Source organism: Babylonia areolata, chromosome 22 (genome assembly GCF_041734735.1).
Source record: "Babylonia areolata isolate BAREFJ2019XMU chromosome 22, ASM4173473v1, whole genome shotgun sequence".
NCBI classification, from domain to species: domain Eukaryota; kingdom Metazoa; phylum Mollusca; class Gastropoda; order Neogastropoda; family Buccinidae; genus Babylonia; species Babylonia areolata.
The window spans coordinates 15580090-15606395 of record NC_134897.1 but is presented as its reverse complement, the minus strand read 5'-3'; the positions used below and the strand labels follow the sequence as shown (position 1 = coordinate 15606395).

General features: G+C 39.1%; 2 protein-coding genes across 3 annotated transcripts in view; one reads left to right on the top strand and one right to left on the bottom strand.

Moving 5' to 3' along the window:
* Nucleotides 1-14991, bottom strand: part of LOC143297509 (mucosa-associated lymphoid tissue lymphoma translocation protein 1-like) — a 37875-nt gene extending 22884 nt beyond the window's left edge. The window contains exons 1-9 of the mRNA XM_076609907.1: nt 14854-14991; nt 12545-12783; nt 10377-10540; nt 9249-9435; nt 6985-7088; nt 6623-6694; nt 4543-4715; nt 2689-2821; nt 776-907 (exon numbers count right to left, since the gene is read on the bottom strand). Of these exons, the coding sequence (XP_076466022.1) occupies nt 776-907; nt 2689-2821; nt 4543-4715; nt 6623-6694; nt 6985-7088; nt 9249-9435; nt 10377-10540; nt 12545-12702 (1123 nt within the window). The 5' untranslated portion in view covers nt 12703-12783; nt 14854-14991. The remainder of the gene's footprint in view (nt 1-775; nt 908-2688; nt 2822-4542; nt 4716-6622; nt 6695-6984; nt 7089-9248; nt 9436-10376; nt 10541-12544; nt 12784-14853) is intronic.
* A 136-nt stretch (nt 14992-15127) lies between these two features.
* LOC143297026 (uncharacterized) lies at nt 15128-23438 on the top strand. 2 transcript variants are annotated; one of them, XM_076609174.1, is made up of 7 exons: nt 15128-15295; nt 15785-15948; nt 18778-18929; nt 19836-19872; nt 20753-20880; nt 21223-21376; nt 22583-23438. In XM_076609174.1, the coding sequence occupies exons 1-7, from the start codon at nt 15225-15227 to the stop codon at nt 22735-22737; spliced, it is 861 nt and encodes a 286-aa protein (XP_076465289.1). In that variant the 5' UTR covers nt 15128-15224; the 3' UTR covers nt 22738-23438. The 2 variants fall into 2 exon arrangements, with proteins under 2 accessions (XP_076465289.1, XP_076465290.1); XM_076609175.1 differs by lacking the exon at nt 15128-15295 and adding an exon at nt 15379-15535.
* Nucleotides 23439-26306: the final 2868 nt, after the last annotated feature.

Sequence of the window (26306 nt, the reverse complement as noted above, 5' to 3'; positions counted from 1 at the left end):
CTACACACACACACACACACACACACACACACGCACACACACACACACACACACACTGCATACATACATTTTAACATACATGTGTATCTAACAGCTACCCTGACACATACGCACACATAGGCAGGAACAAACTTACATAAACACACGCACACACAATACACATTCGTATACATGCATGTAGTTAAGTACACATACATATGTATACACACATAGTCAAGCACAGCTAACGCAAAGGAAGTGGACCTGCCACAATTGAACTTATTGCTGCGGGAAAAGGTGAGTTTTGAGACGAGATTTAAAAGATGCGAGGGAATCAGAATGACGGAGGTTATCAGGGAGCTTGTTCCACGTCTTTGGCGATTGAAAAGAAAACGATCGGTGTCCATACAGAACATTTCATCAGCTCCAATCGGAGAAGTTCATGTGTGGTACATCTGATGTACTAAACAATGCATGAGAATTGCAGTCATTCAATATTTTACACATAAAAGACGTAAAATATTCAAATGACATAAACCACACACACACAATAATCACAACCACACAGATGCAATAATCTCACTCGTTCACTTGCAGTAACCACAAATCATACACATGCAATAACCACAGTAAGAGAACAGGCACAAAACAACACATTGTAATCAAACACAGGCACATGATTAGTCAACACCAAGCTATTCAACCACAGAATTTCAAATTAACGCAGAGAATAGAACGCTCAGATACACACACAAACACACACACACTTTTTTCCCCACACACCATCGCACCCTACCAGGTATAGAGTCGCAGTCTTTGAACCACTGGTAGTGGAGGGGCCCCTTGCCGTGAGCGATGCAGCGGAAGATGGCATGACCCCCTAGCTGGACCTGACAGGACTTGGGGTGCTCCTGAATCTCCGGTATCACTGTCACACAATACAATCTATCACTGTCACACAACGCCACCATGTCAAAAAACACCATCTCCAGTGTCAATGTCACACTACACAATGTATCACTGCCACACAAGGCCACCATAGTCCAAAACATCATCTCCAGCGTCACTGTCACACAATACAACATATCACTGTCACACAATACAACATATCACTGCCACACAATGCCACCATGTCAAAAACACCATCTCCAGTGTCACTGTCACACAATACAATCTATTACTGTCACACAATGCCACCATGTCAAAAACACCATCTCCAGTGTCACTATCACACTATACAATCTATTACTGTCACACAATGCCACCATGTCAAAAACACCATCTCCAGTGTCACTGTCACACTATACAATCTATTACTGTCACACAATGCCACCATGTCAAAAAACACCATCTCCAGTGTCACTGTCACACTACACAATGTATCACTGCCACACAAGGTCACCATAGTCATATCACTGTCACACAATGCCACCATGTCAAAAACACCATCTCCAGTGTCACTGTCACACAATACAACATATCACTGCCACACAATGCCACCATGTCAAAAACACCGTCCTGGTAGCTGACACAGAGTTGTCAACTTCAAAAGACAACAAGAGAGGCAAGGCCTTCAAGACTCACTTGTGATAAATTACGTCCCCTAGCATTAATTACAGAGTAATTTCCCTTTTTTACTATCTGCACCAAAAACGTTTTTGAAAAAAAAAAAAAAAAAAAAAAATTCCATGCTTAGCAAAAGAAGTTCCTGTTTGAACAAAAAATCATAATAATGAGTTGTTGTGTCAGAATAAGAGGTCAAAGTGCCAAGTTTAGAGAATATAAAAAATATAAATATAACAGTAAATGCAGTTTGCATATAATTAGGCTTCTTTTTTTATTTTTTTGTGCCCATCCCAGAGGTGCAATATTGTTTTAAACAAGATGACTGGAAAGAACTGATTTTTTCCTATTTTTATGCCAAATTTGGTGTCAACTGACAAAGTATTTGCAGAGAAAATGTCAATGTTAAAGTTTACCACGGACACACAGACACACGGACACACACAGACAACCGAACACCGGGTTAAAACATAGACTCATTTTGTTTACACAAGTGAGTCAAAAATGAAAAGCATGCCGCTAACTCACCAAGACCAAACAGCTAAAATTTCTAGTACCCGTTAACTTTATTCATAACAAAAAACAACAACAACACTTTATTCATAACATAACCTTTCACTCTCTTAGTCTCTATTTCCCTCCACGTGTGTGTGTGTGTGTGTGTGTGTGTGTGTGTGTGTTTACAAATATTTTGAACCCAAATTTCTTTGTCAAATTTCATCCTGTTGCTAATCTTGAAACCCCCCCCCCACCCCCCCCAATAATCCTGAAACCCAGCCCCACCCCAATCAGTGTAAAAACATTGAAAATAAAACTCAGTGTGTTTTGTCATATTGTTAGTGTGTGTTGGTATATGTGTAAGAGAGAGAGAGAAAGAGAGAGAGAGAGAGAGTGTGTGTGTGTGTGTGTGTGTGTGTGTATGGCTCTGTGTGTGTGTGTGTGTGTGGCTGGGTGTGTGTGTGTGTGTGTGTGTGTATGTGTGTGTGTGTGCGTGCGTGGCTGTGTCTGTGTGTGCGTGTGTGTGTGTTGTATATGAGTGTGGTTTTTTTCTTCCTGTCATCTTTACATTGTTTCCTTCACCCATTCAATACTATAATCACAGTTAAAAGAAAAAAAAAAAAAAAAAGGCAAGGACCCTGAACTCACAGGGGGCAGGGGAAAAGCACTCCCACTCGCTGGTAACGACGCCGACCTTGACACAGTCGCTTCTGGCGGATCCAAACTCGTTGCTGACCACGCACTGGTAAACACCATCGTCCTCCGCTTTGGCACATTCCACCTGTGGACATTCACCGTTTATCATCATCACCACTGTCATCATCATCATCACCATCATGCAGTTTGAACATATCTGAGGCTGGCATAATACTGTTGATTCATTGTGACAAAGGTAGGAGGGGGAGGGAGGGGATGCAGAGTGGGTAGGAGGTTAAGATAACATAATATGATGAGATTAATTCTTCAGAAAATAACGCCAGGATGTTCTGAAGTCAAACAACATTCTGTCAATTTGAAAAAAAAAAAACGCACAACATCCAATGAAAAATATACGAGACACAAACAAATTAAAAAAAAAAAAAGTTGTAACCCTCCCCTCCTCCCCCCTCCACACACACTTACAAACACATTACAGATATCACTTTCAAAACCAAACCAGGTAACAGCCATAAATCAACAAAATTAGCAACAGCCATTTCTTTATAACTCTCTCCATACGAACGGCAAAAGAGACGACGTTAACAGCGTTTCAGCCAAATTACCATCATCAAAATATTGCAAGCAGAAGGCTCTTATACTGAAGAGGTGAATGTTGACAAAGAATACAATTCTGACGACGGAAACTAAAGGTTGGGTCGTTCAGCCACCCACTGGACATCTGAGGGGTCTGTGTAGAGGAGAAGAGAGGACTGGCCGTACTGAGTGAGTTAAAGAAACAACCTAAAGATGGGGTCTGCACTAGTGGTTCACTGTAAAGTATGTGTAGTTAAAGATAACAGATAAAAGCAAACACACATACGTAACACACACACACACATACACACACACCTACACAAACACGAACAATGAAATTACACATGCACATGAATTCACACACAAAGACACAGACACATAAAAAAACAATAAACAAACTGACAGACATAAAATTATTATACACCGTCACCACTCCAACCCCCACACAAAACAACAACAACAAGAGGATGAATTCACATACACAAGCACACACATGTACAGACGTACACACAGACTGAAAACCTCACTAAGAAAACAAAGCAAAAAAACAACAGCAAAGAAACAAACAAAAACAAAAAAAAATTGGAGCACGATGATGATCACAGACACACGTGTGTACAGTTGAACGCACACACTCTCCTCTCCAAAATGGAAAACAACCCAAACCAAGAACCCCCCCCCCCTCAAAAATAAATGATCGCGTCAAAAGACGCATCACTGCGGTCCTGCTCGGGAAAAACCATGAACTCTGGGCTTCAGAGAGTCTCTTGCTGAGTCTCGATCCCAGCATCATGGTTTCTGCCATCGTGGGATGACGTACGAGGCATGGTAACCGCGCTTAAGCACCCAGCGAAAGTTCCGCGGCCCGAAAGAGAAAGGACAGACAGGATCAACTGAGAGGTAGAGAAAAAGTACGATTCAAGGGGGCAGAGTTGAATCGAGTACACAAAAGGTAAGAATACAATAAAAATCAAGCCATATGCAGCAAAATGAGGCCAAATGAACACGTTTAATAGCCCAAAAAAACCCCGTTAGACGAGACTGAGCGTAAACCTGAGAAGATGGCGTCGAGAACCTTGGCCAAAGAATGATTCAGCGCTTGTAGCTTTTAGAGGAGTTTGACTGGCTAAGAGCAGACCGGGCAAGACAGGATGTCTTTTCACTGTTAGCCGCGTGAAATTTGGCCAAGCAGAGCAAACCGATAGGCCTAGTTTGCATCAGTTTGACATGGTACAGTATATGACACCAAATGTTATTTCCAGGACAAACCTTGAGGTAGCCAGTCTGTGTGGAGCTGACGGGCTCTGTGTTCCGCAGCCACTGGTACTTGAGGGGCAGGTGACCCCGTGCCTCACAGGTCAGACAGAAGGGAGACCCCAAATTCACGCTCAGCGTCCACGGCTGTTGGACGATCACTGGCAGTGTGTACACTTGGACTTGGTCTGATCACACAAACGCACACACACATGCATCCACACACACATGCATGCGCGCGCGCGCACACACACAAACCCATACACGCACACCGCGAATGAACAAATCTATACACTACGGTATTAATTTTCCTAATCTGACTGCTCTTGTATTTAATTTGATGCTCTGTGTGTGTCCTTGTCTGTAATAAATCAATACATTATCATGTAAAATTTCCTCATCTGACTGCTGTGGTATTCAAATTCATGCTCTCTAAGTGTCTTTGTATGCGAGAAATCAATACATTATGCTGTGAAATTTCTTAATTTGACTGCTTTCGCATTAAATTGAGGCTTTCAATGTGTCCTTGTGTCCTTTAAAAGGGGGGAAATAGAGGAGAAAAAAATGAAAGACATCAATAAAGTATCCACACCAAAGAGGTTATTTACTTATTACCAAAAGTAAGTTATTGTTACTCTTATTATAATATGACTATCATTGTTGTGAACGACCTGGTCGACCATTTGCAGGGCAATATATCAGAGTTGAATTCATTTCCAAAAGGCAAGAAATTCAGTACATTACAAGTAAATAAATCAATTCTTAAAAATGGTGAAATAATGAATCAAAAGTAAATCAAATAAAAAAAAACAAAACCCCAAAGAAACCAGTTCATAATCAACAAAGTAAATCAATACATAATCAGCAACAAAAAACAATCAACATAAAAAGAACTTCTATCAATGAGGGACATATAAATGAAGTAAATCAACAATCAATCTAAACAAAAAAGGAAGTTTATCCATAAATTACAATAGGTACATCAACAAATAATTTACACCAAAAATACATCAGTCCACCCGTAATCACGAAAAAGGTTGTGCTGATAACAGAAATGAAACAGATCTATAATCACAACTTTATACACCAGACTTTCACCTGTGAGCTCTCATCTCACAATACAATGTAATATGATACGGTACAGAGCAACACAATATCACTTTATCCTGCATTTATGAGGAATATTCTTATGCATCTGCCCACGCACATACATGAAAAAAAATTCACAGAATAACAAGCGTAAGAACATAGAGACGTAAAAACATACACTGAAAAACAAAAACAACAAAACAAACAACATGCAGTAAATTAACTAAATTTCTCTCCACACCTTCCCTCCCCTGAACCTGAGCAGATCTATCATTATTGGGATGTGATTAAGGATTTCTGTTTCAGTATTCTTCTTCTTCTTCTTTGTTTGTGGGCTGCAACTCCCACGTCCACTTGTATATACACGAGTGGGCTTTTACGTGTATGACCGTTTTTACCCCGTCATGTAGGCAGCCATACTCCGCTTTTGGGGGTTCTGTTTCAGTATGAATCCCACGATATAACCTTTACAGTTCCATGGAAGAGAAAAGAGGCAGAATGGTTAAATTGCTTATTTGCCAACACAGTGTCCATGACGGTCTGGGTTTGAATACCAGTCACACCCTTTCTTCCCAAGTTTGACTGGAAAATCAAACTGAGCTTCTAACTTCTAAATCATTTGGATGAGACCAGACGATAAATCAAGGTCCTGTCTGCAGCATGCATTCGGCACACTGATAAAGAGCACTTGGCAGCAAAGGGTTGTCCTCTGGCCAAATTTTGTAGAAGAAATTCACTCTGACTGATACACAAATATGTAAATGCATGCACTGAAGGCCTCACTTGGACACTGGGTTACACAGCTGGTCAGGCATCTGAGTAGCAGCAGATGTGGATTTGTCCAAACACTGAGAAAGTGAAACTGAAAAACAGTTGCACGTAAAAAGTATATGCAGTTTGCTACTTTCCAAATTATCTCTGGGGCCGATTTTAATCTACAGTCTGAAGAACCTCTTACCTAATAATTAAGCCCTTGTGATATTGTGAAACAGAAACAACAAATCACCTGCTTTGTACGGTCCAGGAGTGAGTGGGGCGATGACAGGACTAGGAGCCTCTTTTGCACTGCTGATCGTTTCTGCAACATTATGCAGCAGTGTGATTACTTACATAACAAAAACGAGCCGGATTCCGATTCAGTTTTCCACAGATGACGTCACTACACAGAAAACAACATCCGCTGTCAGGAGAGCCATAATGGAGGACTTTCACATCATGGCAGATGCAGTTCATTGGATGTGTGTGCCTTATACATGTTAAAAATATCTTTTTGTCTTTAAATTCCGGGGGCACGTCTTATGCGCTGCAGCATCTTGAAGACTGAAAAGCATGGTATATAAATGTATTATTATCATAAACTGTGTTTACCTGTTGGTGATGCAGACTGAACTGTGACGGAACACCATTTGGTGAAGATGCCCGTGTCATTCCTGTTGTACACTAGGCAGCAGTAGTCTCCACTATGATCAAGTCTGAATTTGCAGAGAAAAACAAACAAAAAACAAAAATTATACAAATAATGAGGCCAGGAGACGATATGATTAACAATCATTAAAGAGTGGTAACTCTCTCCATTACACAAGGTACACAACTTTCAAGTCAATGATGCTTACGCTACCGATTCAGCTAGCACACAGGTAAATAAAAGGTACATTGGAACAAACCCAGACACTTCCTCAAAAAGGAAGCACCGGGCCTGTCCTTATACCAATTATTTTTGAGGAAGTGTCTGGGTTTGTTCCAATGTACCTTTTATTTACCTGTGTGCTAGCTGAATCGGTAGCGTAACCATCATCGACTTGAAGTTGTGTACCTTGTGTAATGGAGGGAGTTACCACTCTTTACTGTTTGTTAAACAAAAAACAAATTTTCAGTTTCAGTAGCTCAAGGAGGTGTCACTGAGTTTGGACAAATCCATATACGCTACACCACATCTGCCAAGCAGATGCCTGACCAGCAGCGTAACCCAACGCGCTTAGTCAGGCTTTGAGAAAAAAAACATAAACATGGTGGATGAGTAGGGAAGCTTCTGATCTCTCATTTCCTAGTGACATGAATCTTTTAAATGTATTCATTTATTCATTTATTTATCACTGTTATTTCACTTTAAACTCTTGCTGTTCTGTGACATGTGCTAGGAAATCCTTTCTTGCGATAATAATTTTATCAGTCAATGAAACAAACGTGTACATGAGGCAAAGGGGTCAAGGTTAAGGACAAAACATTACTGTGAAAACAATTAGCCATCATCAAGTAAATATGGACACGGGATTAAAGAACGATACTGTTTCAAAGGTAGATAAGGAATTTTCTTTCACATGAAAACCATTTCCTTATTTTGATTCAAGTTTTATGATTACACTGTTTCTTTTCCTGATTCACCTTTCCATAGTAAAGAAAAAGGAAAATATCCACTACACACATACATGCTCATTCACACACACACACAATCACACACTTTTCAGTTTTACATGCCCCTTTCCTTGTTAAAATAGCCAGTTCAAACATAATACCTTAAAACAACCTTTCCAATGAATGTCATATACATAAGCTTGTTTAATGAAATAAATAAACATATGAAAAAGTCTTTAACTGGCAATAAAGCCTAGTAATGCATACAATGAAAAGAACTAACTTTTTTTTTCATTAAAACGAAATTTTCTTCCTAAAATTACGTTTAAATAACATACTTACTGTGACCCACTTGTTCAGACTCTGGCAGGGGTCTGATTCCTGTCCTGTGCAAACTACTACCCACCTATGCGGAGAAAACAAAAGTAGCTACGGCCGATAACCCCCCAAAGTAGGTTACCTCCCCTGTGCATCCCTGACTAGCGCCCTCTTTTTACATATTTAAGTATATGGACATAAAAGCATGCATACATGCATGCACACACAATAACATCAATGGCAATTTGCATCACCACTGACTTCACTCATGCCCACAAACACACACACACACACACTGATTACATACAATTACGGGATTAAAAAAAAAATTTTTAATTGACATCTTTTACTATGAAGCTGGTCAAAAGCCAGAAATCAATCAGCAGAATGATACTGAAACCACTACTCCTCCCTCCCTCCTTCTCTCAGAGATGCCAACCCCTGTCAAGTGTCTGTTGGAACAATCAGGAAATATGGTAAGAACACTCGGACTCCAAGCCACATCAGCAAATAGTACATTTTATCTAAAAGGCATACAAACACCCCATACCTTAATCCACCGTCACAGATGCTGTTTGACCGAGACGCAACTTGATTTAGCTACATTCTCTCTTGTTCAGGCAAACCATTAAGATAACTGGTCCACTCAATGTTGTTTCAATGTAAACACCACGGGATTAGCTAAGCATCATCACGTGAGACCAAGATGAGTAGTGACTGCCCTGGCCTCATGATCGATAGGTCTAAAGCGTCTGGATAATGTTATGACAGGAAAGCATGTGACCATGTGCTATGTAGTCGAAAATGAACTAACCGGAACAATTCTCACGTTGGCATAACGTTGGAACAAACTGCGATCGAGCGTTACAAAATATGGTGAAATCAAAACAGATGGCATCTCTGCTCTCTCCCTCCCCCTCCCTCCCTCTCTCTACATACATGATCACCCACACTGATCCCACCTGGCACGGTGGATCACGAGGTCTGACTCTGTGAAGCTGGTGGCGACGGATTCGTTCAGCTTGGTGTCAAAGTGGTACCACAGGAAGCGAGGGTAGGGGAACCCTGTGGCTTTGGTGGACACCACAATCTGCTGCCCTTCCTTCACCTTGATGTACGATGAAGGCTGAAGGATGATCTTCACACCCTCTGACCACAGGGAAAAGAAAGAAAACACACACACACACACACACACAATCACACTCAAATCACACTCATACATACACAAAATCACACACACACACACACACAAAAATCACACTCACACACAAACACAAACACACAAACTTGTTTTGAGGCACTGTCACAGACCTTGTTGTGGTACTACACAAAAACTCTGACAGCGCAAACAAATACTCCCCAACCCACACTCACCATACTTCACTAAAAAGAAAAAAAAGAAAAAAAAAAAAAAGAATCATAACACTAACACTGGAAGCAAACACACTCCTGCCATCCCCTCCCCCCAACCCCTCCACACATACCTTTGTCCACAAAGGAGTCATAACACTGACACTGGAATCAAATACCCCACCCCCATACCCCTGCATTCCCCCCAAACTCCCACACTCTACACCCCCCCCGCCCCCCATGCACTCACCATACTAAAATAAAACAGTGATAACATTGACACTGGAAACAAATACCCCACCCCCAACACACACTCACCATACTTCATAAACCAGTCATAACACTGACATTGGAAACAAATACCCCACCCCCCCCACACACTAACCATACTTCATAAACCAGTCATAACACTGACATTGGAAACAAATACCCCACCCCCCACACACACACTCACCATACTTCATAAAACAGTGATAACACTGACACTGGAAGCAAATACTCCCCCCCCCCCCCCACACACACACACTCACCATACTTCATAAAACAGTCATGACACTGACACTGGAAGCAAACCCCCCACCCCCCCACACACTCTCACCATACTTCATAAAACAGTCATGACACTGGAAGCAATGCCCCCCCCCCCCCCCACCTCCAACCCCCTCCCCGACCCTCCCTAAACCACCATCCACCCCCCATGCCCCCACCATCCACCCACTCACCACATCCACCCCACTCACCATACTCCACAAAGTGCGTGAGGACATCCTCCAGCTTCAGGTCGCTGAGGACCTCCACCAGGGTCTCCGTGTCCATGGCCTTTGCCCCCAGCTCCAGCAGCATCTGATTGGACGGACTGCTCCCGCCCTGGGACTGCAGGGCAAAGCGCTCCACATCCTGCGCCCTGCTTCCCCACGCACATCGACAGATGTGCACACACCGGATCAAAATCAAATCATGGTGCTTAGAGCCTCGCTGACCACTATGGCCATCTCAAGGGTAAAGAAAAGGTACAATCAAAACTAGTCACCACTTTGAGCTTTTCAGTAAAAGTTTAAAGACCTCCCAGAGTTTAATTTTAAAACATTCAAATCTGATTAAAAATGTTCACTTCTTTCAAGAAGTCCATCAGCGTCTACGGAGGGACATCACGAAACAAAGACTTCAGAGGTGCACCCACCAGCAGGATTACATGCCTTTCTCTCTTCTTTCTTTCTCTGTCTTTTTATTTCATAAAATCAAATCATTTCTTCTCATCTCAAAGATACCACAGTATGATATGATATGATATGATGTGATGTGATATATGATATGATATGATATATTTATATCATACCATATCATATGATAGTCATGTTTGACTATGAGTTTCAGTTCAGTTTCAGTTTCTCAAGAAGGTGTCACTGAGTTCAGGCAAATCCATATGCGCTACACCACATCTGCTTGGTGGATGCCTGACAGCAGCATAACCCAACGCGCTTGTCACAATGTCAGGCCTTGAGTGCATGCTTATATATTTGTGTACAGAGTGGATTTCTTTTTTCATGTTGCCAGAGGACAACACTCTCGTTGCCATGGGTTCTTTGTGCAAAGTGTGTGCTGCACACAGGACCTCAGTTTATTGTCTCATCCGAAAGACTAGATGCTCAGTCTGATTTTCCAGTCAAACTTGGGAAAAAGGGCGAGAGCGGGATTTGAACCCACACCCTCACAGACTCTCTGTATTGGCAGCTGAGAGTCTTGACCATTCTCCCAACTTCCTCCTTGACTATGACCTTCACAACAGCAGAGGAGGAAAGTGCTGTCCCAACTATCTGGGCTAGTATTTGATTATAGTGGAGAGTATCTTGCCCAAGTTACATCCTCACCAAGTTTGAGAGTCATAGTCCCTCGCAAAAGACTAAGCTGTAAATGATTTCCGATTGCAATGGAAAAATGGAGAAACCATTGATAATACAGCTCTCACTTAGCTGTTGGCCCAAAGGTAAACTTATGCCAATCTGTGACATAAGCTGAGTGTTGGGCGTATGATTTTAATTTAAATACACCAAAGCATTATAATCACCAGTGCATAAAACTAAAAGCTATAAATTTACCTGAATACCAGGATAATTTTGTCTTTGGAGATTGTATGGCTTAAGATAACCAACCAAAAACAGCTACAAAATCCATACAAACATTTGTCAAAATCAGAATACAGAACATGTCAATACCTTGCAATAGCAAAACTTTCTTTAAAAAATGACACTGATCCTAAAAACTCAGAAAAAATCATATGTTTCAGCATACAATGTGAAGTTATCTTCAAAAAGTGATTAAAATCTTAACACCTTATCATACACAATGCACACAACATGCTTGCCATTAGTAGAAATGGTCATAATCATAATACAAATAAGAATGATAGTGTTTACACTAGAGCTTGCTATTTCTGAAACACAAATTAAAAAAACAATCAAAAAAACTTAATTTCTCTGCAAATCCACTCTAATACAATAGAATACAATACATCTTTATCAATCCGACTGGAAATTACATGTGCATTCAAAGGCTCGTCACTCATACCAATCTGTTTCTCAGCCAAAAGTCGAGTCTAACACATATATATTGAAATATATGAACACAGCAAAATTCTAACTTAAAAGTGAGAAGATTGAATAATATGCATGTGTGCAAGCATACTTTCATATGTATGTGTGCATGCATGCCTGCACATCACTAAATCCTGATTGAATCAGTAAATGAAATGGGAAAAATGCAGGATGAGCACCTAAATGCAGCTGCCCAAGTTGGTAGCCTGTTGCGTGAATGACACCATGTTTGTAAAATGCTTAGAACTTGGTCTCTGAGGGTATGCACAATAATGTATCAATAATAGATTTATAACAAATAAAATGAGCAAACTTACTTGAAACTATAGTGTCCCTTCAGTCGAGCTGCAAACGCTCGCCAAGCACTGACATTGTCTATGGCTCGTGTGTCCAGAGCAGTGCTCACTTCCATCATTGCCTTGCCCGGCAAATCTCGAATATTTTTTCGGCGTGGATACTTCAACTGTCTTTCCATGGCTGTTTCTGTTTAAGTGGCAATACACCGTCCTCTGAATCTTCAGTTTCCTTGGCACTGGCAGGATTCAGTGCATACACTCTGAAGAATATGTATATATATGTTTGTTCATAATTATTATGTAAGAAAGAGAGAGATACTTGCTTGAAATAACTGCAGTGTGTTCACAAGAGACAAAACTGCTGTGATATCAGACATACAATTGGCTCTCTCCCAAAGACATAATTCAAATTTATGGCTATCGAGGATAAAAATGCATTGATCAACGCACCTACCAAACGGAAAAAAAAGTAAATAAAAGGCCTGCGGTAGTACACCATATGCAGCCTGCAAATCGGCTCTTGAGTATTTTGTATGGAGATAAACTTGATTTATGAAGTGGTAAAAAAAATGAGAGAGAGAGAAAGACTCAAAGAGACATGTATACACACACACACACACACACACACACACACATATATATATATATATATATATATATATATATATATAACAAAGTATGTATTATGCACACATAAAATTGCAAGCAGTATTTTCAAAACCATATTCACAACTGCTAATTTAATAACTACATGTCCATAATTCATATTTTCAAAACTGTATACTTAACTGCAGGTTCAATAACTACATGTCCGTAATTCAGATTATCAGTCTAATATTTTAACACTTCTGACTTTGTCCACAATTTTTTCCCCTTCTCCTTCTTGATTTTTTGGCATCAACAAGCACAGTAACAATTTCATAATATCATTAACTGGAATCAGAGTCAACAGTGAACTTTGAGTTAACTTCCAAACCATCCAGGAGATGTCTGGTGTCTGGATAACCCCACTGAAATGGCATGGAGATCAGAAAGAAACAACAACATAAAAACAACTATTACTGGACCAAACTTGTGCTGATTAACATGCAGGAGAAGAGGACTACCAGTAGTTTTGAAATGCTTTTTAAAATGTTGTAATAATTTCGCGGTTGTCCATTTCTCTCTTCCCTCAAGCGGAATCTTATTGGCTAGTTCCCTCTTGTATACTATCTTTTCACCTGTTAATAACATAACATGCAAAAAGTTTGATGGTTTTCAGTATAATCATCAACTTAGTTGTTGTTTAACATGTGCATATATATCATATGTATTATATGCATGTATTGCATGTTTATCTTATTGTGTTAATAAAAAAAAAAACCCAACAAACTTATGAAACAAAAAACAAAACAAAACAAAAACAAAACAAAAAACAACAACCTGGTATTACCTAAATACAGACACTATAGGGGAGATATGGTACAAGTTTTCAAGATCATAAACAAAATTGATGACATTGACCCTAACAATTTTTTCTCAACTAACAAATCTAATATAACCAAAAGTTCAAATACTAATTTTTATACACAGTTTTGTAGGACAAATGCTCGCAAATCATCCTTCAGCATCAGAACTGTTAAAGGATGGAATGCACTATTAAATGTAACAAAATCAGCTAACCATATAACCCACTTCAAAAATCTTCTGGATAATGATCCTAGAGTAGATCATTTGCTCAGAAATATGATTTTGACAATTAATTGATAGGCAAATTAGCATGCAAATGCAAACCCCAAAATACATATTTCAAGATGGGACGTGGAAAAGCCGTGAGGCTTATTTCGTCCCAACTTATGTATCTATCATCATTAATAATGTTATTATTAACAGCATTACTGTTATCATTGTGATTATCATTGTTGTGTTTATCATCATCACCAGTACTATTGTTTGCGTTTCTCCGCAGTGGAAAAACAACAGCTTTAAACCAACTTTGGTTCATACACAGACACTGAACGCATTGCGTAACGTTCCCCTGAAACATCTTCCATCAAAAGCGAGTCCGAAATATGTGCTGGCAACTAATTCTTTTCCAGTCCACAGGTCCATTTCCACTGAGTTCTATTCTTAAACAATTCGGTAACATGTCAACTTTAATCAATTTCTTGTCATCCTATTGTTTTACGGACTAAAACTTTGATTTAGAACCTTCTGCCGCATCCAGCACACGTCGGGTGAAACAAACACGGATATTGTGTGAAAACCAAGCGTCATACACTTACATCAGACAGTCTCTCGGGGTTTACAGACTATCACAAATAGTTTCAAGAAATTTAAGGTGTACTTACACCGTCAATTCCTGTCACGTTATCATCAGTCAATGCTTAATGAAGTTGATGAACGGAAATCACAAAACAAAATGTGTGAGCTAACGATAACATTGGAAATGTTCGCAGTTCGCGGAACAGGAAGTTTATGTGCTAAATATTAATAACTCTACATTGACCAATCAAAAACGATGATAGAAGCTAGTTTCGGTTAGAATCACGAAAACACTTTTACTTTGTATATCCTGTTGTTATTGTTTGAGTGTCCATGAAAAGGGGATTCCCCTAAGGGAGGCTATGCAGTGAGCTTCACCAAGGGAAAGGAAAGACCAGGCTGATGTAATTTTCCAGAACATTTTGCGTCGATCTGCATCGAAAGCTGTTTGCAAAAAATGGATCCAGATGAACTCTTCAAAAGATTTTTTGGAACGTCATTTCCAGAATTTGGCCATCGGCAATTTAGGTTTGCATGACAATAATTATTTTGATCTGTGTAAACAAGGTCTGAAAATTAACGACAAGTGGGTTTGTTTGGCCGATCGTCTGATCGTCTGGAGATCGAACCGAGCGGAGTGACCTTTTCTTTCATAACGGCAATCATGAACCAGGCATTTCAATTTCACTAAAAGAACTAAGGAAATCGTCATGTTTGCCTGCTTACCAAACTAAGGACATCGTCATGTTTGCCTGCTTACCAAATGATGTAATTATTGATTTAATTATTCTTAAAACTCTGTGCACAGAATTAAATTATTCTTAAAACTCTGTGCACAGACCCGTTTTAATACTAATAGTGTCCTGGCTGTGTATTTTTTGATTCAAACTAAATTAGCTGTGCATCATGAAAAATACAGAGAAGGCTAAAAGAAAACTTATCATTGTTCAGAATACTGACAAATGGACTTCGGGGATTGCACTATTGAATATTCAGATGTGACATTGCACTTTGCAGCCCTGTGGAAGAAGAAGGTGGAAACAGGTGGCCTGGACAATCTCATCATGGGCGAGATATGTTTGATGATATGCATCTCCGGATACACCAGCAGATGGAAGACATGGACAAGCGGATGCAGGAAGCCTTTCGCATTTTCGGTATTCCCAGCGGAATACAATCATGTATGTATGGCCACTGTGTGTCAGTATATGTGTTTGTGTATTATCTACTTACCTAGAAATTCAATGGTGATTAACTTGAAGTTGAATATTACATGAGCAGTAGTTGGGATTGTATGACACTAAGAGACAGCCACAAACTCTCAAAATTGTTATGGTGCTACCTTTCACTGGTAAGCACTGTTCAGTCCGTCCTTTGGTTTCTTGCTCCACTCTGTCTCTCCACTGTGCCATGCTGTGCACTCATCTAGTCAGGAATCTTCATACAGTTCCCCGATTCCCCAATCGAACATAGCCACACAATTACCACACATCTCCTTCCTTGGTCCAAACAATGTCATGTGAAGATTATGAAACAGTGCTGAAGAACATTGAAAATGATCCTTTAACTAATCAATTTTTCAACTTTTAGTAATTACTGAAATCTAAAGTATCTAACATATATATTCTGTGCTCTTTTCATTTGGGAGGAACATCTACAATCAGTGGAAGTCAGTACAGGTGTTACTGATTGCTTGGTGTTTCTTGCAACAGAGCCTGTAGTGAATACAGGAGATCCCTCATATGATGATGCTTGACCTTCCATAGGCAAAATTCTGGATTTTCAACATTTTCAAAATTGTTTGTCGAGACTAGAAATTAACTGTATATATTCATCCTCTAGTCGACAGTCTGACTATAGGGTGGACAGCACACGATCAATGTGTCATTTTTGCTCACTATCATTAGGTAATTTCGCCACATATGACAGTGGTCCAGTTACTGGAACAACGGTTGCTTCAAGACATTTTGGACCTGTTTCAAAGTTCTTTATGTAGACTTCATTACTTACTGCAAACTGACACAGTGAAGCCTGGTCATGGTTCACTTTTTGTTTAAATTGTTTCTGTTCAGCTTTGCTTTTCATGTCTGGCATTGCTGAAACTAGTCCAATTCTCAGCTTTCTGTAGAAAAGCATTATTAAAGGACTCAATCCAGTTGTAGTGTGTGGAGCAGTTCTATAGAAAAGAAGTATTCTGGACAGTTTTGTTGTGAGTGAACCAGTTGTTTTGTTTGTTTTTTTTGTTTGTGTGTGTGTGTTTGTTTTTTTGGTTTTTTGTTGTTGTTTTTTGTCCTTGTTTGACAATGCCAACTGCCATTCCAGCTAAACCATTGGTTGCTGCAGGATATGGAACTGATATGATGTGTTTTATGCCATTTTGTTACAGAAATTGTTCCATTTCTTCACTGGTAAAATTTGGTGCATTGTCTCACACAATCATTTCTGGTTGTCCATGTACTGTAAAGGTTTGATGCAGTTTGTCAATAGTTCTAGCTGAAGTTCAAGTATTCACAGGAAAAGCCACAATCCAATTTGAATGAGCATCAATATAAAACATCTTCATTATGAATGATCCCATGTAATCCATGTGTACTCTGCTCCAAGGTCTATCTGACCAATCCCAATGGTGTAACGGTGCCAAGTTTGGGAGCTGTTGATTTGTCTGACACATGTGATGAGTTTAGATTTTTCTTTCAGTGTCTTTGTCCATGTTTGGCCGCCAAAAATAGCTGCTTGCCAAAGCTTTCATTTTGTTTATGCCTGGGTGGCTTTCATGTAGGTCCTGAATGTTTGTCCATGAGGTGGAACCACCCCTCTTGACTCTTGATCCCTACAGTATGCATCCATCCTCTTCGCTCAACTCGGCTTGTCTACTGAAGTAGGGTTTCAAATCTTCATTTGTCTATTTCTTAGGCCAACCTGTTTGTACAAAAGCTGTTTACCTTAGCAAGGGTGGGATCCGTTTCAGTCTATTGTTTGTTTTATTTTGCTGTGATAGGCAAAATTTCAGTCTGATCCATTAACAGCATCACTTCAAGTACTTCATCTGTATGTAGATCTGGTTCTGCTCCTTTGACCCTTTCTTTTGAAATTGGCAATCTACTGAGTCCACCAGCATTGCCATTCTGTTTTTTCCCTTCCATGAATTTCAGTGTAGATATATATTCACATGCTGACAGTGTCACAGCCCAGCGTTGAATTCTGGCAGCTGCCATGACCAGAATGTTTCTATTTTCACTGAACAGACCCAGTAAAGATTTATGGTCAGCACGTCCATAGAGATATTGGTGAAACATTTTTACTGCAAACATGATGGCCAGTCCTTCTTTTGCAGTCTGACTATAAACTTTTGCTTTCAGGGAAATGCCATAACTGAAATCTCTTAGAACCCAAAACAGTTTTATACCTCTGTCAATTTAGATCTTGAATAATTAATTAATCATAACACACAATCGTTTTTATGATATGTCCGTGTATGTGTGCATGTGCATGTGTGAATATGCATATGTGTGTGTGTGTGTGTGTCACTATGTCAGTGTGTGTGTCTGCATGCATGCTGACTCATGTGAATTATGCTGTGTGTTAATTTGAAATACTGTTGAATAGCCTGGTTTTAATCATGTATCATCGTATGTCATTGTTTTAATTATACAATATTCATGTCTGTTCTTGTACTATGCATGTGTTGATTTCTGATTATTGTTTGGGAGATTAATGTAACATTAACTTTGTATTTAAACATTTCATGTTCTTAGTGAATGTATTTATAGCGAATGACTGTGAGAGTAATGTGATTGTTGCATGTGTATGATTGTGATCATTGTAGAAGAGGTTAACATCAGCTTCGCATTACAGCATTTTATTTTTATTTTATTTTATATATTCGTATTGAGTGACTGTGTTTCTTATGTATTGTTTGTAGTAGCATGCACCACACATGAGTTTATGTTATTGAGATAATGAAGTATTCTGTATTCTGCCTCATGAACTGATGGTTGAATCGATTACAGCTGTGCCCGCTTTGCCTGAGGGATCAAGTGAGCCTCACTCTGGATCCAGTGCCCGCGATCACATGTTAAAAGAAGAGAAGGAATCCAGTCGTCCTTCTCAGTCACGCCCTTCACACTTCCAGCCCTTTTTTGGAGCTATATTTTCTCCAATGGTAAGAAACTCCATTTTGAATAAAAATTCTTCTTTTACTTTTAGCTAATTTTCTCCATCAGTATCAAGCTGTGCAAAGTTGAAACATGCATAAAATCATTTTGGACACCATACATACTTTTTTGCCATTCACTTCAGTTTTTATCTTTCAACAGATGTGGTGTAGCATTTGTGGATCCGTCCACACGCTCTAGTGACGCCTTGAAACTGAAACTCAGTGACACAATGCTGTAGATGTTGCTTTTGAACCAGCAGACTTCTGGAGATGAGTCATGTCATGCATACATTATGTGTGGGTGTGCATATTTGGAGATCTATATTATTATTATCACAGATACTGAGATACATAAATATAACTATTATAAGCACACACACTCAATTATGTATTGGTGTTCTTATCTATACTATTATCACACATACATATTTATACACATGCACACAAATGTGCACATATACATGCATTAAAGGGTGTGTGCGTATATATTTTCAAACATTAAGTATGAGATAATTTTATTCGTTATTGTGCAGTATGATTATATTATAAGGTAATTGCACACATTCACACACTACTCTTGTGTATATAATATATGATTATGTGAGTACATAAGTTTGTCAGTATAATTGTGAATGCAAGCAAACACACAAATCAATACACAAATTTTAAATCAAAAAGGAAAATAAGTACTGCTTGATTTAATGCTTGTCAGTGCCAGATTTTTCTTACTTTTTCAGATTAAAACTGACTAAATTTTGTTTTGTTCTGCTTGTACATATCAGTTGTTTTTTAATTTAGAAGAAAGTAAAGTGTTGCATTTTTGTATGAATGAGTTTATTAATTTCAATTTGATTCATAATTTAATCGGTTTGTGTGTGTTTTTTTGTGTGTTTGTTTTGTTTTGTTTTGCAGTTGGGAGATACTGACACAAAAGAAATAGGAGATTCTGGTAGGTGTCTTGAATGTGTGTGTGTGTGTGTGTGTGTGTGTGTGTGTGTGTGCTGGTGGTAGTCTTGGTTGGTTGGTTGGTTGGTTAGTCAAGTCATTGGATGGCAGTTAGTTGATTTTTTGTTTTTTTTTTTGTTTTAGCACTCTTCAGCTCACAAAAAACAACCACAAAAAAAACAGTAAACTTTTTTTCACTACACATAGTTTACCGTGACCCACTATAACTTTTTTTTCACTCACATAGCTTCTGAACACAATGCTGTAAACATTTTCTATAAAGATTTTACACCAGACCATTACACAGTTTTTTTTTTGACAGTTACACTGAAGTGATACTCCCCCCTCTATCACTGATAATCTTTGTCAAAAACAAACAAAAAAGGAATATGTTAAATATGTTTTATGATTGAAAATATTTATTATAAAGAAAATCTTAATTTACCAATTATAACTTATAAATTTATAGTTTCCTCCTCTACCTCTCCAGCACATGTGTTTTAAGATTTTTGTGTAATGCACATGCTTACTTTGCTCACGTCCAAGTATCCACTCAGTACTATCTCAGTATCCTTCTTTCTATGTGGTGAATCAGACTGGATAAACTGACAGTACAAATGCAAGGGCCAATGATGATGTGCACTTGTGCACATTTACAGCACTGCAGTCTTAAATCCTGCTGAAGTAAGTCCCATGACACATTATTTTTAGAGGGCAATCAAGGCTGCAATATGTTCAGTGGGTATATCTGATTTTAAAGACCTTGTAAAGACTTTGTAAAACCTATGTAGTTTTAACAGACATTGATTGTGTTCTTTATGTGACTTCTGTATTTTTAACAGACATTGAGTGTGCTGTGTGTGTCACCTGTGTATTTTCAACAGATATAGACAGCGAAAACCCAAACCAGGAAGAAGTGGTAGATCTCTATCGTCAAACCAGGAATCCCTTCAGTTATTTCTTTGGTGGAAGCCAGAGCATGAGCATTCAGACAGTAGTTGGAGCAGATGGTGTAAGTACAGGATGTTTTCTATGATGCAGTGATAGTTCGTAAAGGAAGTCACTCGCAATTTTCCAAAAGACCAAGTTTCTGAAAATAAATTTGATTTAACAGAGAACTAGAATCAAATTTGACTGAACAGAACTGTTGATCTTTGGGTGAAAAAAACCCACCCAAAAATGAAAAAAGATGCACAATTAAGATGAAAGAAAAGTGTTAAAATAAAAAGCCGGGTGTAAGATTCCAAAGAAGCTATCTTTTTCTTTGTTTGAAAAAATCATTTATGTATTTTATGGTTGTGAGTGTACACATGTGTCTGTGCACTTCAAATTCATGAAAGTGTTTCCTTCCCAGGTGGTTGAAGAGCGACGCACAGTTAGGGATTCCAGTGGACGTGAAGAAACCACTGTCACACGAAGAATAGGAGACCAGTCTCACTCAGTCACCACCATGAAGGATGGGAAAGGACAAGAGGAAAAGTGTGAAACATTCCAAAATATTGATAAAGGTTGGTTTGTCTGCTGCAATTGTTAACTGTGTCTTTTTTCCTTTTGCATGTTGTTGTTGTTTTGTGTTTTATTTTTCTTTGTGTGTATGACTGTGAGATGTGTTTTGAATTGTGATATATATTGTTTTAAAATGATTAATAACCCTTTAGAAATTTATGCGAGTCAGAGGACAAAGTCAAAAGCCCCAGCTTCCTATGCTGAACCTATGACACAGTGAATATTTCACTGTCCCAACGGCCACAAAAGGCTATGGACCTTTAACGTTTTAACTTGAACTCTTTCACCACCATAGGCAACCTCAGTCGACTAGACAGTGCACCGCCATAGGTGACTTGAGTCAACATTCACGGGGCATGTTAAAAGAACTGTTTAATTACACATACTTAACCGTGACCCAACTAGTGCAGACTCCGGCAGGGGTCTGACATTCCTGTCCTGTGCAAACTACTATCCGCCTATGCGGAGAAAATGAAAGCAACTACGGCCGATAACCTCCCGGAAGTAGGTAACCTCCCATATGTCCCGCTAGCTAGCGCCCTCTTTTTCCAGCAGCCATCTCGACACCTGTTCCTGTGCACTGCATATGGCTAAGTTTTTTTGTATTTTCTATCTGTCTATCGATTCTTTGGCATCCTTGTTGTTCGTCTAATTATGTCTTGAACCAGGTTGCATAATTATGTGGCTCGATTGGGCGATCGGGCTAAAATTAAGGCGCGATCGCAATTGATTCGTAGACACTCTGGGTTCTCCACACATGGCTGCTGGAAAAAGAGGGCGCTAGCTAGCGGGACAAAGGGGAGATTACCTACTTCCGGGAGGTTATCGGCCGTAGTTGCTTTCATTTTCTCCGCATAGGTGGATAGTAGTTTGCGCAGGACAGGAATGTCAGACCCCTGCCGGAGTCTGCACTAGTTGGGCCACGGTAAGTATGTTATTCAAACATAATTTTAGATAGAAAATTTCCATTTTTCACATTGTAACAAAGCTTGACAGCTGCAGCCAGTTTCCCTCCAATAGAACGATGAGTAACCTTTGCCCCCTGATCTAGTTTGAAGTGAACAAGTCCATTGTGTTCTTTTGACATGAGCTAAAGCCTGTGACTGAGAGCATCGGTCTAAAATATTTGGTGCAGAGGAGTGTTTCTCACACATAAATATAGCAGTGAAAGAGCCAGTGTGGTGTAAACATGTGTGTGCATGTTGCAGATAAAATGTTGGATTTTGACAAGCAGTGGCAGGGCAAGGGACGCCATGCAGAGCCGGCCATCACAGACCCCAACACGGCAGTGCAGACACCCTTACCACCAGGTGGCATTCTGTCAGACAACAGAGGGTTCTTCCGCAAACTGTTCAGCTTCTGATGTGATGAAGAGTGTGTTCTATTGAATGGTTAATCGATTTCCAGTCATACAACATTATCTTCCATGGTGATATTTGGTGCTTGTGATTTCCAGCCTTTTCTTTGGACTTCGGCTACAAAAGTTTGAGTCAGCATTTTGATTTGATTTACTGAGGTACATTTTACTGTGGCACTTCTGCTAGTCTTCAAAGACAAATCACCATGGGGGACCTTTATGGCAGTTCGACTAAAAGAAAAAAGCAAAGCACATGAACAGGCAAGGCCCTTCATGGAAAATGAGCGAGTGGGTGTAACACAGAATGAGTCTATGAACTGAGAAGATTGATAGAGAGAGGGCATATGCCTTTGCGGTGTATGAGGTCATAGACTTGTACTATTTGCATCTATTTCTTTTGGCAAACATTCTGTAGGATCAAGATTTAGTGCTGAACAAAATGTGTCTATAGTTAACTTGGTTGGATCTAGGTATGCAAGGTATGAATAATAATAATAAATTGTGATAGTTGTGATTGGATTGTTGATGAATATAACTTAGTTATATTCCATTTAAAAAAAAAAAAAATACAGACTGGATTTTTTTCTTTATTAACCTTTCCCATATTCTTTGAGTGAAAAATTATCCAAACCCTTGTTTTTTGCCCAGTAACTCTCATGATTTTGATGCTACTTTCATGAAATAAAACATATTAGATATCCACTGAATATTGCCTGTTTGTGTATATATTTACAGAGAAAGAAATACAGTATATCCCAGTTCGTCATGGGTATGTTAACCCCACAAAGAACAAACCTTGCATAATGGGTGGGAGGCACCGAAGTTGTTTTTAGAGAGACCGCAGTTCTCTCCTGTGAGCAAACCCACCTTTTTTTTTTCTTTTTTTTTTGCATCAGCTTGTGTGCTGCCAAATAGCAGCCAGTTTTGCCTTTCAGCTTAACAGTTTTTCACAACTTCTTTTGCACATCATGTCCAAAATATAACTTTAACTGCACATACACTAACGTGACTCACTAGTGGAGACTACGGCAGGGGTCTGAATCCTGTCCTGTGCAAACTACTTCTCACCTTTGCGGAGAACTTTCTTCAGGAAACAATACTGATTGCATTTGATTGAAGAATTGACCAGTAAAGTTGATAAATTGGTTTATGTTGAAAAAACATAAAAGAAAACGGAACTCAGAGCAAAGAGCCTAAACTGCTATGATGAACTACTTCTCTTCGTAGTGCTCACTGTAAAAAGTGGTCCTGGCTGGCTCTCTGCCCAAAATGGCCACTGCCTTCCCTGTATGCTAGGTGCACCACGCAGGATAGAAAAGACAGCTGGCAGATGTTTTGCATTCTAAGGTTTTATTTGCACACACACACACACACACACACACACACACAGAGGGGTGAAACTTCACAAATACACCAACTAAGCCTACTTTTATTATAATACACATGACTGCAAAAGATTCAACTGGCTATTCACAGCTGTGATTCAACAGAGTACACATGTATTCAATGAGAGATGACAGCTACAGTGGATGAAGACTGATACAGAATGTCCAAACGCACTGTTTGCTATTCACTAGTCAGGACACCAATTTCCTTATTATTACAAGAGATCTGCCCATGGGAAGACAATTCCAGCTGTAGGGTTTCATCAGAAAGTATCTGGAAGAACATGAAATGCACACACACACACACACACACACACACACACACACATGTCTTCGCATGAGAAAAACTATCATCAAAAAAATAGTATGGATGTTTTACAGTTCAAGTCCAAAAGTGTATTTGTAATTGTGATTGTTTCACAGATCGGCTGTATGTTAAGTCAATAAATGATTATCTCTTTCAAATGAAAACAAAATTAGGAATGCAGTGTTCATTAGAGTACTTACATGTGCTCAGTGAATTCATGCTGTTCAGATACACTGTTGCTGGTGGAATTGTTTTCTGTGAATCTTCGTGGCAGAAAGTGGCTGATATATTTGTTTCCAATGGATATTAGTATGGGATATGATAACTGACCTTCGTCTAGCATGCGGGCATGTGTGCGAGCATGTGTGTATGTGTGCGTGCGCACAATAACAATAAAAACATCAAAATCAACATGTGCGCGCACATACCCCCACACACAACGTACACACATGCATACGTGTGCATACACACATACATGAGCACCTGCACGGATGCACATATACATGCATAGAAGAAATATATGTAAAAAAGAAAAAAAAAGAAGAAATATATGTAAATAAACTGCTTCTGACAGAATGTTTTTAGATGAAGTTTGTTTTAACATGATGCAGGTCAGGGACTGTGAAGGACTGAAAAAGGAAGTGAAATCTTGGTTCTACATCCGAAGAATTAAAAGCTTTCCCACCTTATTTCTCTCTGTAGAATTTGAGAAGGAAAATATGCTGTGTGATCAGCTGAAGAACAGAGAAACCTTAGATGGACATACCTGCTTAAAAGGTCGGAAACATTCTGAGGTGTTCCAGAATGGACATGCAACCAGACATGAAATATTGTACTTTACTCTCTGTTCAACAGGAATTTAGTGCAATTCTTCAAAAAGAGGTGTATGATGCTATAACTTGCGTGCATAAAAAAAAAAAAGTTTCATCTTTTTGGAGAGGTTTAAAGAGATTATGAGCACTGCCAGCAAGGATAAAGATAAACTGCATGCACAAGATAATGTTTTGGCTCTTCTGGTGTTAGGAATTTGCCAATGATGGTGATTGTAAGAGGGTGTACACGATACAGCAGATGAGAATGTTGTAATCACTGATTGAGAAATATCTGATGAAAAGCAAGAACAAAAGCATGGGCATGTCATCTACAGGACCAACACAAAAGTTTGATCAAACGTCCACAATTCAGTATGTAAATTCATGAATATACATGATTAAACAAGTGTAAAAACTACATTGTGGGAAAAATACATACATCAAATATAATAATAAATTTGCATACTTTACTCATAGAAAACTGAAAATAAATAATCAAGTTATTGGTCACATATGAATGAAACAGGAAATTATATATAATCATATGAAAAAGAAAAACAACAACATGGTAACAAAAGGATTGTCCCTGGCAAACATAAACTCTGATAATAAAGGAAAACACTTACAGACAGATAAAATGTGACGCTGCACTGTGGCAATTCGTTCTCCCAAGGGAAAGCATCACCGAATTTCACACACAGAAATCTGTTGTGGATGGATGTCACTTTTGTCCAGGGTGATATTGATGTCAAAGAATGCGTTCAGTTCCAATACCATCACTTTACACATGTCAGCCTCAGGATCATTTTGTTTCTTAAAAACAACAACAAAAAACAAAAAAACAACAACAAACAAACAAACAAAAACGGATAAAGGAAGAATAATGGTTGCAGAAACATAAAATAAGAAAAACAGAATGATAAAGAAAGGATTACGGAAGTAATGAAACTGAAAGCACAGAGGAAGGAACAATCAAAATGGAAAAGGAGGGTGTCCTGGGAGTGAATGAAGGAATGAGAGAGAGTAAATCTACATCAAGGAAAAACCTGCACATGTGTCAGCGATTAAGAA